Source organism: Aegilops tauschii, chromosome 5 (assembly GCF_002575655.3).
Source record: "Aegilops tauschii subsp. strangulata cultivar AL8/78 chromosome 5, Aet v6.0, whole genome shotgun sequence".
Classification (NCBI taxonomy): domain Eukaryota; kingdom Viridiplantae; phylum Streptophyta; class Magnoliopsida; order Poales; family Poaceae; genus Aegilops; species Aegilops tauschii.
Genome location: NC_053039.3, coordinates 179,656,022 through 179,669,924, shown reverse-complemented (window position 1 = coordinate 179,669,924; position 13,903 = coordinate 179,656,022). Strand labels below are relative to the sequence as shown.

The 13,903-nt window shown below is 43.4% G+C and overlaps 1 protein-coding gene across 1 annotated transcript; it reads left to right on the top strand.

Annotated features, from left to right (window-relative positions):
* The first annotated feature begins 10,468 nt into the window (after positions 1-10,468).
* LOC109772917 (uncharacterized) lies at positions 10,469-13,903 on the top strand. Its single transcript, XM_020331620.4, has 4 exons — positions 10,469-10,877; positions 11,509-11,642; positions 11,779-11,913; positions 12,234-13,903. Exons 2-4 carry the CDS (start codon positions 11,516-11,518, stop codon positions 13,586-13,588), a joined length of 1,617 nt encoding a protein of 538 aa, XP_020187209.1. The 5' UTR covers positions 10,469-10,877; positions 11,509-11,515; the 3' UTR covers positions 13,589-13,903.

The following is a 13,903-nucleotide window of genomic DNA, read 5'->3' as shown; positions in this document are numbered from 1 at the left end:
TACTTTGTTGTTGCAAGTTTTACGTGGCTGCTACGGGCTTCTAGTAAGAACCGCTCTTACCTACGCATCAAAACCACAACGGTGTTTGTCAAGTTTGTTGTTTTAACCTTCAACAAGGACCGGCCGTAGTCAAATTCGATTCAACTAAAGTTGGAGAAACAGACACCCACCAGCCACCTTTATGCAAAACTAGTTGCATGTCTGTCGGTGGAACCGGTCTCATGGACGTGGTCATGTGCTACCTCTTGAGCACTGCGTTGGTTTTCCCTTGAAGAGGAAAGGGTGATGCAGCAAAGTAGCGTAAGTATTTCCCTCAGTTTTTGAGAACCAAGGTATCAATCCAGTAGGAGGCTACACGCAAGTCCCTCGCACCTACACAAACAAATAAATCCTCACAACCAACACGATAAGGAGTTGTCAATCCCTACACGGTCACTTACGAGAGTGAGATCTGATAGATATGATAGGATAATATTTTTGGTATTTTTATGATAAAGATGCAAAGTAAAATAAAAGCAACGGAAATAACTAAGTGTTGGAAGATTTTATATGATGGAAAATAGACCCGGGGGCCATAGGTTTCACTAGTGGCTTCTCTCAAGAGCATAAGTATTTTACGGTGGGTGAACAAATTACTGTTGAGCAATTGACAGAATTGAGCATATTTATGAGGATATCTAGGTATGATCATGTATATAGGCATCACGTCCGAGACAAGTAGACCGACTCCTGCATGCATCTACTACTATTACTCCACACATCGACCGCTATCCAGCATGCATCTAGAGTATTAAGTTCATAAGAACAGAGTAACGCTTTAAGCAAGATGACATGATGTAGAGGGATAAATTCATGCAATATGATAAAAAAACCATCTTGTTATCCTCGATGGCAACAATACAATACGTGCCTTGCTGCCCTACTGTCACTGGGAAAGGACACCGCAAGATTGAACCCAAAGCTAAGCACTTCTCCCATTGCAAGAAAGATCAATCTAGTAGGCCAAACCAAACTGATAATTCGAAGAGACTTGCAAAGATAACCAATCATACATAAAAGAATTCAGAAGATTCAAATATTGTTCATAGATAAACTTGATCATAAACCCACAATTCATCGGTCTCAACAAACACACCGCAAAAGAAGATTACATCAAATAGATCTCCACAAGAGAGGGGGAGAACATTGTATTGCGATCCAAAAAGAGAGAAGAAGCCATCTAGCTAATAACTATGGACCCGAAGGTCTGAGGTAAACTACTCACACTTCATCGGAGAGGCTATGGTGTTGATGTAGAAGCCCTCCGTGATTGATGCCCCCTCCGGCGGAGCTCCGGAAGAGGCCCCAAGATGGGATCTCGTGGGTACAGAAGGTTGCGGCGGTGGAATTAGGTTTTTGGCTCCGTATCTGATCGTTTGGGGGTACGTAGGTATATATAGGAGGAAGGAGTACGTCGGTGGAGCAATGTGGGGCCCACGAGGGTGGAGGGCGCGCCCCCCTACCTCGTGGCTTCCTGCTTGATTTCTTGACGTAGGGTCCAAGTCCTCTGGATCATGTTCGTTCCGAAAATCACGTTCCCGAAGGTTTCATTCCGTTTGGACTCCGTTTGATATTCTTTTTCTGCGAAACTCTGAAATAGGCAAAAAACAGCAATTCTGGGTTGGGCCTCCGGTTAACAGGTTAGTCCCAAAAATAATATAGAAGTGAATAATAAAGCCCAATAATGTCCAAAACAGAAGATAATATAGCATGGAGCAATCAAAAATTATAGATACGTTGGAGACGTATCATCATGTAAGGTTGGTCCAAGCCGCTTCATCCAACAATACCGCCGAATCAAAATAAGATGTTGGTGGTAAGCAGTATGACTATCACCGCCCACAACTCTTTGTGTTCTACTCGTGCATATCATCTATGCATAGACCTGGCTCGGATGCCACTGTTGGGAAACGTAGCATGCAATTTCAAAAAAAATCCTACGCTCACGCAAGATCTATCTAGGAGATGCATAGAAACGAGAGGGGGAGAGTGTGTACACGTACCCTCGTAGACCGAAAGCGGAAGCGATAGCTTAACGCGGTTGATGTAGTGGAACATCTTCTCGATCCAACCGATCAAGCACCGAACGTACGGCACCTCCGAGTTCTGCACACGTCCAGCTCGATGATGTCCCTCGAATTCTTGATCCAGCAAAGTGTCGAGAGAGAGTTCCGTCAGCACAATGGCGTGGTGACGGTGATGGTGAAGTGATCTGCGCAGGTCTTTGCCTTAACACTACGTGAATCTGACTGGAGGGGTAAACTTTGGAGGGGGGCGCCGCACACGGCTTGGAACAATTGATGTGTGTTAGAGGCACCCCCACCCTCGTAAATAAAGGAGGAGAGGGGAGGAGTCCGGCCCTAGGCGTGCCCCAAGTAGGAGGAGTCCTACTTGGGCTCCTAGTAGGATTCGCCCCCCTTCCTTTTATCGGTGGGGGAAAGGGGGAAGGAGAGAGAGGGAGAAGGAAAGGGGGCGCCGCCCCCTCCCCTAGTCCAATTCAGACTCCTCCCTTGTGGGGGGGCGCCACCCCTTGTGGGCTGGCTTGCCTCCCTCCTATGGCCCATATGGCCCATATCTTCCCCCAGGGGGTTCCAGTAACCCCCCCCCCCCGGTACTCCGATATGTACCCGATACAATCCGAAACACTTCCGGTGTCCGCATACTATCATCCAATGTATCAATCTTTACCTCTCGACCATTTCAAGACTCCTCGTCATGTCCGTGATCTCATCCGGGACTCCGAACAACATTCGGTCACCAAATCACATAACTCATATAATACAAATCGTCATCGAACGTTAAGCGTGCGGACCCTACGGGTTCGAGAACTATGTAGACATGACCAAGCCACCTCTCTAGTCAATAACCAATAGCGAAACCTGGGTGCTCATATTGGTTCCTACATATTCTACTAAGATCTTTATCGGTCAAACCATAATGACAACATACGTCATTCCCTTTGTCATCGGTATGTTACTTGCCCGAGATTCGATCGTCGGTATCTTCATACCTAGTTCAATCTCATTACCGGCAAGTCTCTTTACTCGTTCCATAATGCATCGTCCCGCAACTAACTCATTGATCGCATTGCTTGCAAGGCTTATTATGGTGTCCGAATAATATCGTCCAATATATCAATCTTTATGTCTCAAACATTTCAAGACTCCTCGTCATGTCCGTGATCTCATCCGGGACTCCGAACAATACTTGGTCATCAAATCACATAACTCATAATACAAATCATCATTGAAAGTTAAGCGTGCGGACCCTACGGGTTTGAGAACAATGTAGACATGACCGAGACACATCTCCGGTCAATAACCAATAGCGGATCCTGGATGCTCATATTGGCTCCTACATATTCTACAAAGATCTTTATCGGTCAAACAGCATAACAACATACGTTGTTCCCTTTATCATCGGTATGTTACTTGCCCGAGATCTGATCGTCGGTATCATCATACCTAGTTCAATCTCGTTACCTGCAAGTCTCTTTACTCGTTCCATAATGCATTATCCTGTATCTAACTCATTAGTCACATTGCTTGCAAGGCTTATAGTGATGAGCATTACCGAGAGGGCCCAGAGATACCTCTCCGATACACAGAGTGACAAATCCTAATCTCGATCTATGCCAACTCAACAAACACCATCGGAGACACCTGTAGAGCATCCTTATAATCACCCAGTTACGTTGTGACGTTTGATAGCACACAAGGTGTTCCTCCGGTATTCGGGAGTTGCATAATCTCATAGTCAGAGGAACATGTATAAGTTATGAAGAAAGCAATAGCAGAAACTAAACGATCATTATGCTAAGCTAACGGATGGGTCTTGTCCATCACATATTTCTCTAATGAAGTGATCCCGTTCATCAAATGACAACACATGTCTATGACTAGGAAACTTAACCATCTTTGATTAATGAGCTAGTCAAGTAGAGGCATACTAGGGACACTCTGTTTGTCTATGTATCCAAACATGTACTAAATTTACGGTTAATATAATTCTAGCATGAATAATAAACATTTATCATTATATAAGCAAATATAAATAATAATTCTATTATTGCCTTTAGGGCATATTTCCTTCATCCATGCCATACGTCTCTCCAGCGAAGTGTTGACCTCGTCATTGACGAGAAGCACTCCATGGCCGGTGGCTGTTGCAGCAAACTGTGACTAGGCACCCGCGCAACTGGTGCGTAGATGCTGGAAGCCGGCCACCGCGGTGCTGCCTGTTGCACGTGCGCTGGAAGCCGCCGAACCGCACCGCCCGCCTCTGCGAGGCATGCTGCCAGTGGTGCTGCATCTGCCGTTGCTCGCCGTTCGATGTCGTAGCCGTCCTGGAGGAGCGTCAGCCTCCATGGCTCTCGCCTCCTCGAGCTCAGACGCAACAACATATTTGTTTTAATTTTTGCAACAAGGGTCTTGCTGCAAAAAATTAGACGCAACGGGAAATGTTGCAATTTTTGCAACAAGGGTCTTGCTGTAGAAAATTAGATGTGGCGGGAGATGTTACAATTTTTGCAACAAGGGTCTTGTTGTAGAAAATTAGATGCGATGGGAGATGTTGTTGCATTTTTTGCAAAAAGGATCTTGTTGCAGAAAATTAGACGCAGCGGGAGATGTTGTAATTTTTGCAAGGGTCTTGTTGCAAAAAAATAAAGAAGAAGATGTTTTGCAATAGGGGTCTTGTTGCAGAAAATTATAGAAGATAAGGTTTCGCAACAAAAGTCTTGTTGCAGAAAATAAATAAAAAACGTTTGCAACAAGTGCACTATTGCAGGAAATTAGAGAAGATGATTGAACGATTCTGTCACACAATTAAGCGGCTCGCGAGGCGGCGGATCTTTAGCACCCCCAATGAAGAAACATAAAAAGTCAAAATAAGAAAAGACTAAGCAAACACGAGCGAATCCTGGATCGAACCAGCGATCTCCTCGTAAAGCCACTCTGTGTTAGATATCACACCACGTTACCTGATCTATCAACATACATCCTTTTCTCTCTTTACTTATTTCTGTTTTCTTTTTTCCTTATTCCTTATTCCTCTTTTTTTTCTTTTTCTTTTCTGTTTTCTCTTTTTTCTTCTTCGTCGTTCGATGATTTTCTTTCAAATTCATTAACTTTTTTCTTCAGATTCGATGTTTTTTTCAAATTCGATGAACTTTTTTCAAACTTGGTGAACTTTTCTGAAATTCGATGAGTTTTTTTAAATCCATTAAATTTTTTCAATTTTGATGAATTTTTTTTCAAATTCAATGAACTTTTTTCGGATGCGATGATTTTTTTTTTCAAATTATATGAACTATTTTCAAATTTGATGAACTTTTTTCGGATGCGATGAACTTTTTTCAAATTATATGAACTATTTTCACATTTGATAATATGTTTCTAAAAAATCCATTATGACGAACTTTTGTTTTCAATTTCGATGAACTTTTTCGAAAAGCTCTGAATTTTTTTCAAAATTGAAGAATTTGTTTTCATATTTGATGTATTTTTTGAATTTAATGAATTTTTTTCCAAATTCGATGAACTTTTTTCAGATTCAATGATCTTTTCTCAAATTCGATGAACTTTTATCAGATTCGATGAACTTTTTCCAATTAAGTTGAAGTTTCCTCAAATTTGATGAACTTTATTTTTCAGATTCAATGAACTTTTGTAAAAAAACACCATTGATTTTCTTTCAAATTTGAAAAAAAGTTTGTGCATTTTTGAAAAAAAAAGTTTCTTTAACGCATTTAGCCAGAAAAAGGAAAGTAAAATGGTGAACGAAACCGTTACAGAAAAAGAGGAAACGAAAAAGAAAGAGTTTGGGAAGCTTCCCACACCGGGGGCTTTGCGAGCTTGTAAAATAAAGCAAACTATTTTATGTAACCATAGGGCGTTCGATGGTGTAGTGGTTTGTGCAGTGTGATGGCAAGGGTAAGGTCCTGAGTTTGATTCTGTATCTCCCGCTGCCTACCTTTTTTTTACGGGTAACTTGGGACTTTATTAAAGAATAATAACCATCGGAATACAAATAATATCTGGTAACGTCCCTAGCCATAAATGGCGCCCTACTGTAAGAGATGAAGTTGGCTTCGTCAAAGCATGGGCTTCAAAATTGTTCTCCTTGTGTTCAAACTTGAAGGTGACATGTTGGAACTCCTTCCTTCACTCCCTTATTTCATGTAAAACTAGTGCATAGTGAGTCGCTGCACCTTTGTCAATATTACTCACCACTTCCAAATAGTTAGAGGCTATTATCATATGGGTGAGATTGAGATCCTTAGCAAGTGCCAAAGCCTCATTACATGCATGTGCTTCAAGGCCAGCCGCATCAACAAGACCATCAAAGACCATAGTAGAGGCTCCCAAGAAGCGGCCCTTTTTATCCCTGCAGATAACTGCCGCAACTCCGAAGTTGCCCCGCCGATCGACTCCTCCGTCGACGTTGAGTTTAGCTTGGTTTCTCTCCGGTGCAACCCGAACTACAGATCGGGGCCGAGTACTAGAAACAATATTGGTGGTAAGCTTTTTCCTCGCTTGAGCAATCTCCAGATCCTGTAGGTACCTCGTAATAAAACACATAGTTGAGAGAGGACTCTAAAATTCGTTGTCATGAATAGATCGCCTCCGCGTCCACCAAATCGCCCACATGGTGATCAAAACCTTCGCAAGATCATTTTCATTCAGTCTGTCGAACAGCCAGAAGAGCCACAAAGGCGCATCCTCTGTTCTATTGGAGATTACATGTTCCAGCACCTCCTCGTCCCCTAAAGCCCATACATACCGGGCCATACGATAGTCGAAAAGTGAGTGCCGCCAAGTGTCAGATTTAGCATGGCATATACGACATTTCCTATTTGGCGTTGCAGGCGCCCGTTACAGCGCAATTTGCAAACGGGCGCCTGCAGCAGTCCAAGATGGGCCGGCCCATTCTATCTTTCTCCTTCCTGTTTTTCCTTTCTGTTTTCGAAACGTCAAAAAGAGTGCTGTCATGCGGTTCGAACTTGCAACGGATTCGTTGGGAGCGCTCGGTTGTAGCCACCAAGCCATCCACTCGCAGGTGTAAGGCTAGTTCGTTTTATTCTTTTTATTCGTTCTTCACTTCGGTTTATTCCTTTTCCTTTTTTCTCATCTTTTTTGTATTTTTATTTCGTGCTTTTTAAAATCCGTGAATTTTTTGATTTAAATTCGTGAACTTTAAAAAAAATCAATGAACTCTTTCCCGAATCGATGAACCTTTCTTTAAATTCGTGAACTTTTTTTGAAAATCAATAAACTTTTTCCCGAATCAATGAACTTTTTTTGAAATTCGACGAGCTTTTTTCAAATTCGGTGAACTTTTTGGAAATTTGTTGAACTTTTTTCAAATTTGATGAACTTTCAATTTTGGTGATTTTTTTTGAAATTTAATGAACATTTTTGTAAGATTGTATGAACTTTTTTCAAATTCGATGAACTTATTTTTCAAATTCGGTGAACTTTTTTGCTAATTCACGAACCTTTTTCATTTTTGCGAACTTTTCCTTTCAATTCATGGTTTATATGAATTCTTTATTCAAAAAAATTATATGTTGTATACAATAACTAGTGTATGTTTAATGTTTGTACTGTATAAAAGATTAAAGAGTTATGTTTTCCGTAAGTAATTAACAGACTTAGCTTGGTCTGGTGGTTAACCCTTCTGGGTACTTGGGTGTGATGAATTCGATCCCTCTTCTTACGAATATAAACGCGGTATTTTTCCTTCGCTCTTTTGCTTCTGAGCACCTTGCTAGGCCGACCCAGTTGGCGTCTGTGGGGGCGCCAGCGGCGAACCGGCGCTTACAGCGCTATATAGGAGCTCCCGGCATATACAGCAGGCCGACGAAGTGGTCATCTTTCCGCTGCCTACCTTATTTGCAGTTTCTAACAGAAAGAAGAAAAAAGAGAAATGAGTCGGCCCGCTACGCGTCTCTGCAAGCGCCAGCATCCTTAACCGACGAAATCACTAGTTGAGGAGTACTTGTTACAAAGATCACTCGCACCTCCCCAGGTTGCGACAAGTGGCGTGATGCATGTGCGCCACTTATTGCAACCTAAGAGTTTTTCCTTTTTTCGTATATCCGTTTATTCAAAACGTTTTATCTCTTAAACCATGCGTCCAAATCTTGAATTGTTTTCACCGTTGGATTCCTCGCGTCGAGATTTTCAAAACTAGATCACATGTTGATAGGTTTTGACGAACCATTTTTACACGAAAAAACCCAGACAAAAAACCAACCTGGGAGCATAGGTTCTTTCCCTTTCCGAAAGAGGCACGCCCGTGCCTCTCGCGAAAGCACGCCCGTGCCTCTCGCGAAAGCACAACCGTGCCCCTCGCGGAAGGAAGAAAAACAGAAAACATATTTTTTTTCCGTTTCCGAGAAGCACGACCGTGACTCTCGCGAAAGCACAACCGTGTCTCTCACGGAAGAAAAACCATGCCTCTCGCGGAAGGAAAAAGAACCGAAAACGTGTTTTTTCATTTCCGAGAGGCACGACCGCCACTCTCGTGAAAGCACAACCGTGCCTCTCGCGGAAGCAAAACCGTGCCTCTTGCGGAATAAAAAATAAATAGAAAACGCGTTTTCCCCCTTTTTTGAAAGGCACGGCCGTAACTCTCGCGAAAGCAGAACCGTGCCTCTCGCGGAAGCAAAACCGTGCCTCTCGCGGAAGGAAAAAAAAAGAAAAACGTGTTTTTTTCCATTTCCGAAAGGCACGACTGTGACTCTCGTGAAAGCACAACCATGCCTCTCGCAGAAGGAAAAAAAAACAAAAAACGCGTTTCTTTCGTTTCCGAGCACGACCATGACTCTCGCGAAAGCCGTGCCTTTCGCGGAAGCAAAACCGTGACTCTCGTGAAAAAAAAAGTTTTTTTCGCGCAATTTTTTTGAACTTTTTTTGACCCAAAAGCTAAGGAAGACCGTTAGAAAATCGAAACGTAAAAAAAAACAAAAAAACCGTTTAAAAAGCCAAAAACATGTGCGGAAAAATAAAATAAAAATCCAAAAAAGCGTCCAGAGCGCGACACATGACAGGTGGCTGAGAGCGCGTCAAGTGACGCTGATCGTTGGCTCCCGAAGGAGCGCTCGTTAACTAGTTGCTCACCTTAATCGGCGCTAGCCCGACTAGGAGCTCCCGAATGAAGGGGCCTTACCGATAGCCCTGGCGGTGTATGTGCGAAATCACTAATTAAGGAGTACCCGTTGCAAAGAACACTCCACTTTCCCAGGTCGCGACAAGTGGCGCCCATGCAGCGCGCCACTTGTCGCAACCTGGGAGTTTTCCCTTTTTTCGTAGATCCGTTTATTCAAAACGTTTTATCTCTTAAACCGTGCGTCTAAATCTCGAACCGTTTTCACCATTGGATTCCTCGCGTCGAGATCTTCAAAACTAGATCCCATGTTGATAGGTTTTGACGAACTTTTTTTTCACGAAAAAACCGGACAAAAAAAACCGGGCGAAAAAACCGAACCGGGAGCACGGTTTTTTTCCTTTCCGAAAGAGGCACGCCCGTGCCTCTCGCGAAATCACAACCATGCCTCTCGTGGAAGCAAAATCGTGACTCTCGTGAAAGGAAAAAAAACAGAAAACACGTTTTTTTTTCTGTTTCCGAGAGGCACGGCCGTGACTCTCGCGAAAACACAACCGTGCCTCTCGCGAAAGCAAAACCGTGACTCTCGCGAAAGAAAAAAAACAGAAAACGCGTATTTTTTCCCTTTTCGAGAGGCACGACCGTGACTTTCGCGTAAGCACAACCGTGCCTCTCGCGGAAGCAAAACCGTGACTCTCACGAAAGAAAAAAACAAAAAACGCGTTTTGTTTTTCCCTTTTCGAGAGGCACGGCCGTGACTCTCGCGAAAGCACAACCGTGCCTCTCGCGAAAGCAAAACCGTGACTCTCGCAAAAGAAAAAAAAACGTATTTTTTCGTTTCCGAAAGGCACGGCCGTGACTCTCGATAAAGCACAACCGTGCCTCTTGCGGAATAAAAACCGTGACTTTCGCGAAAGGGAAAAAAAAGAAAACGCGTTTTTTTGCGCAAATTTTTTATATCGAAAAGCTAAGAAAAAGGGGGAAACCAAAACGTCGAAAAAAATGAAAAAAAAACCGTTTAAAAAGCCGAAAACGCGTGTGAAAAAAAATCCGAATGAAGCGTCCAGAGCGCGTCATATGGCGAGTGGCTGAGAGCACGCCAAGTGGCGCTGATCGTTGCGAGGCTCCCGAAAAAGCGCTCGTTAACTAGTTGCTCCCGTGGGCATTTTGCCGTGAGAGCACGGGCTCAAATAGAAAAGCAGAAAGAAGGGGCCTTACTGATAGTTTGGGCCTCGTGTATTTCTGTGGCCCGAACCTAGAGCCCAAAAATTCTCGTACCAATAATTTCTTTACTTTATTGTATTCGCCGGTCTTTCCCATAAATAATACCAAAAAGGACACGGGCCGTGGACCAAACTCTTTTCCCCTAAATTTCCCCTCTTTCCCCTCCCCACCCCTCGATCTGATCTCGAATCGTCTACCTCTCCTCCCCGAATCCTCAATTCGACACCAGATCCGGTCCTCCCTCGCCGAGGCCTCTCTATCGGTACCGATTTCGCCCCGTATCGTTGATTCTGTGTGTTCCCGAGATTAGGGTTTCGAGGCGCTGAAATCGGGTACCGATTGGCTCGATTGAGGCGGGATTTCTCCAGGGGAGGCTGGTCTGTGGTTGATTGGTGGCTCTGAGATCCTATTACTGCGGTTCTTTTCATCGAATTTGCGCGATTTGTTTGCTAGGGTTTCGTCGTTTCCCTCCCGTCCAACCCTCCGTCGACCCCTCATCGCCAGTAAGTAGTCCATCCCCTTGCTTGATTTTTGATTTCTTATATTCTAGAAAGATAGATCTAAAATCGACCAGGCTTGGAACTATCGGGACCTTAATTTAGTTTGACTTATTTTTCATGCGGCGAATTTAATTTTGACCTATTTTTCATGCGGTGAATTTGATTTTGACTTTAATAGGGTAGCCAAACCTGATTTGAATTGACCGATTGATCCATGGATGTCGTGTGGAGCTTGCTTCCAAATTCTCATAGGGAGATCACGGCCGTGTATGCTGCCTGTGTTTGCCCATACAAATATAATTGAATAAACTTCTACATGTGTTGCACCTTCTATAGTTTAGTGGGAGAACGTCGCATGTGCGGAAACAATGTTATGCACTTGGTTGAAAACCTGAGATGCAATCGATTTGTGCACCCTAGTTTGGTGATGCGCACTTGAAGGTTTGTACATCAGTGTGGTCGGTGGTAGTGTTCAACTTGGATGTTCATTTGCAATTGGTATAAGTAACACAATGCGTTTCCTCTTCAAGATGTGTAGCTATCGGTCTAATCCTGTGCAGTGATCACCCGGTGCAATATAATTGTATCTATTTGCCATCATTTTGTTATCTAATGGAAGAGTTCTCTTCCTCAGGAGCATTATGTTGCATCAAGAAAATAGTGAGGTTTATGTGAGGCACCACTGCGAGCAGCTTGCATGTGGCAATCTGAGGGGAACCGATGATGGGCGCTCAAACTTCCTTCCTGAGAAATACCATATTGCAACAGGTAACGACTGCCATTTCCCTTCGCCTTGTACAAGCATGCCTAGATTCTTGTGCCAGGTTGTGTGCAATTAAAGTTTGTCAAATGAATGTAAACTGGCCAATCTGATGAATAGTTGGTCCTAATTTTGGAATTTCAGAATGGAGTACCACAGCTTGTCTAGTTAATACTGCCAGTGCTGTTAAAGAAGTGACAGTCGATCATTATAAGAGACCTGCCTCTAGTGGTTTCCCAGACATGTTGGACTGCAAACGGATGAAGCAGGAAGAGCAAAGTAAGACATGTTAACTCGCAACCTTTTATGGAAGTTCATACTCTGTCATTTACAAAAACTTTTGATACTTCGCTACACTTTACACTTTGCTTCCATACACTTGATACTTCCGCCATGAGGACTAGTTTCCCGAAAGGGTTCTATTAAATCTATCCACCACCCCTACGTGACCTTGTTATGCATGATTGAGATATTATGGCAGGTATTTTGGCCATCTTTGTGTAGAGGTTTAATTTCCCTGTTGCGTGTGGATGTCCATTACTGCCATGCGTTTCTATAAAACCAAAGTGCTGATTGGGCTCATATTTTCTCCATTTCAGCTGTATCTGAGAAATATAATGCAGCAGATGCTGACATAAATGTTCCAGAGTATGGATCATACAGGACATGGGAGAGAATCTCCGATCCGCCAGCATATGGTAGTGAGGAAAGTGAGGATGAAGGTGTAGATCCACCCGTTAATTTTTCACTAGCCCAAACTTATGTTGAAGATTACCTGCGATCTGCAAGTTATTATCAAAGGGAAGACATTTACTCGTCTGTTAGCCTTTGCCCTACAAGGAAAACTGTTCCAATTGGGCCAAATTATCAGGCTGAGTTGCCAGAGTGTGCATCTGGTAATTGTAGGAGCTCAGTTGATGGTAATGCTGATGTGTCATCATCTTCTCACATACGTGATATAAAGGAAGCCGAGAGTGACAAGTGGATTAGGAACTCTGTCATTCCAATGCCTGGTTCTGTTGAGTTATCTTCAGTGCTGAAACCTGTTTGCTGTAAGACGGATTGCAGTTGTGTTGATGAAGGTTCGATTGCGTGCGTGAGGAAGCATGTGAAGGAAGCAAGAGAAAGACTAATGAGTGCCCTTGGTCTGAACACCTTCAAAGAGTTAGGATTCTTTGACATGGGAGAGGAGGTGGCCTTGAAATGGACTGAAGATGAAGAGCATTTGTTCCAGGATGTGGTATCATTAAACCCTGCCTCTCTTGGAAGGAACTTCTGGGACGAACTTCCGCTTGCCTTCCCATTGAAGACTAACAAAGAGTTAGTGAGCTACTATTTCAATGTCTTCATGTTGAGGAAGAGGGCTGAGCAGAATAGGTTTGATCCAATGAATGTTGACAGTGATAATGATGAATGGGAGGGAAGAGATGATGATGAATTTGCTGTGACAGAAAGGGCTGGTGAGGATTTGCTGCTCGAGTCTCTTACTGATCAAGATGATGGTGCATGCAATCAAGTTCCCCTCCAAGGAAATATGCATGAAGAGTCTGGTGAGGAGGATGAGTTTGACTGTTCTAGTGGTGACAGGCAAGAAAATTGCTGTGTGGAGGGGAATGTCATGGTGTCCCTTGTGGACAATAACCAGGAGGCAACCATTTTTGACACAGATGCTCAAGACGACTCGTGCACATCATTTGAGGCTCCGCATGTTTGTACCACGGATGGCACACCCACTGATATTGCTGGAGACCACTACCGGGATGTTGGCTTTGGTAGCGTTGCAGATCATGGATACTTTGGTGGCCATTGCGACCCGAAAACATGGGATATTGGTTTCAGTAGCGTGTGGGAGAAAGACGAATTTCTTTCGACAAACAATGTGATAGAAGAGGTGTTTGGAAAGGGTTCTTGTGAAAATGGAAATGACTCTTCTACTGCCCAGGGCATCATGTAAAGATGATCCGGGTTTCTGATGGAGAGCGAAGGCCGAACCTGCTTTTGAAATTTGTACAGTGGTAGCTCTTCCTTTTTTTGATGATGATTCACTTGCCTGTAGAAATCCCGCCTCTGTCTGTCCCGAGAACATCTGTTTGAGAAATGTAATTTCATTCTCATGATGAATGTCTGTCTATTTGTAGTTATCCATCATCAGTCGATGATCTCCTGTAGCCTGTTGTAGCCTCTATGTACTGTTGTCATGACAAGTTTCAAGGCCTGAGCATTTTTGCATATGCTAGCGACGGTCAATATGATATAGATGTTGCTCTAA

Excerpts from the sequence above, each read along its gene's own strand:
- LOC109772917 (XM_020331620.4), top strand. The coding sequence starts at position 11,516 with ATGTTGCATCAAGAAAATAGTGAGGTTTATGTGAGGCACCACTGCGAG. Across the intron at positions 11,643-11,778 it reads GAAATACCATATTGCAACAG|AATGGAGTACCACAGCTTGT; the intron begins GTAACGACTGCC and ends TTGGAATTTCAG. Across the intron at positions 11,914-12,233 it reads GATGAAGCAGGAAGAGCAAA|CTGTATCTGAGAAATATAAT; the intron begins GTAAGACATGTT and ends TCTCCATTTCAG.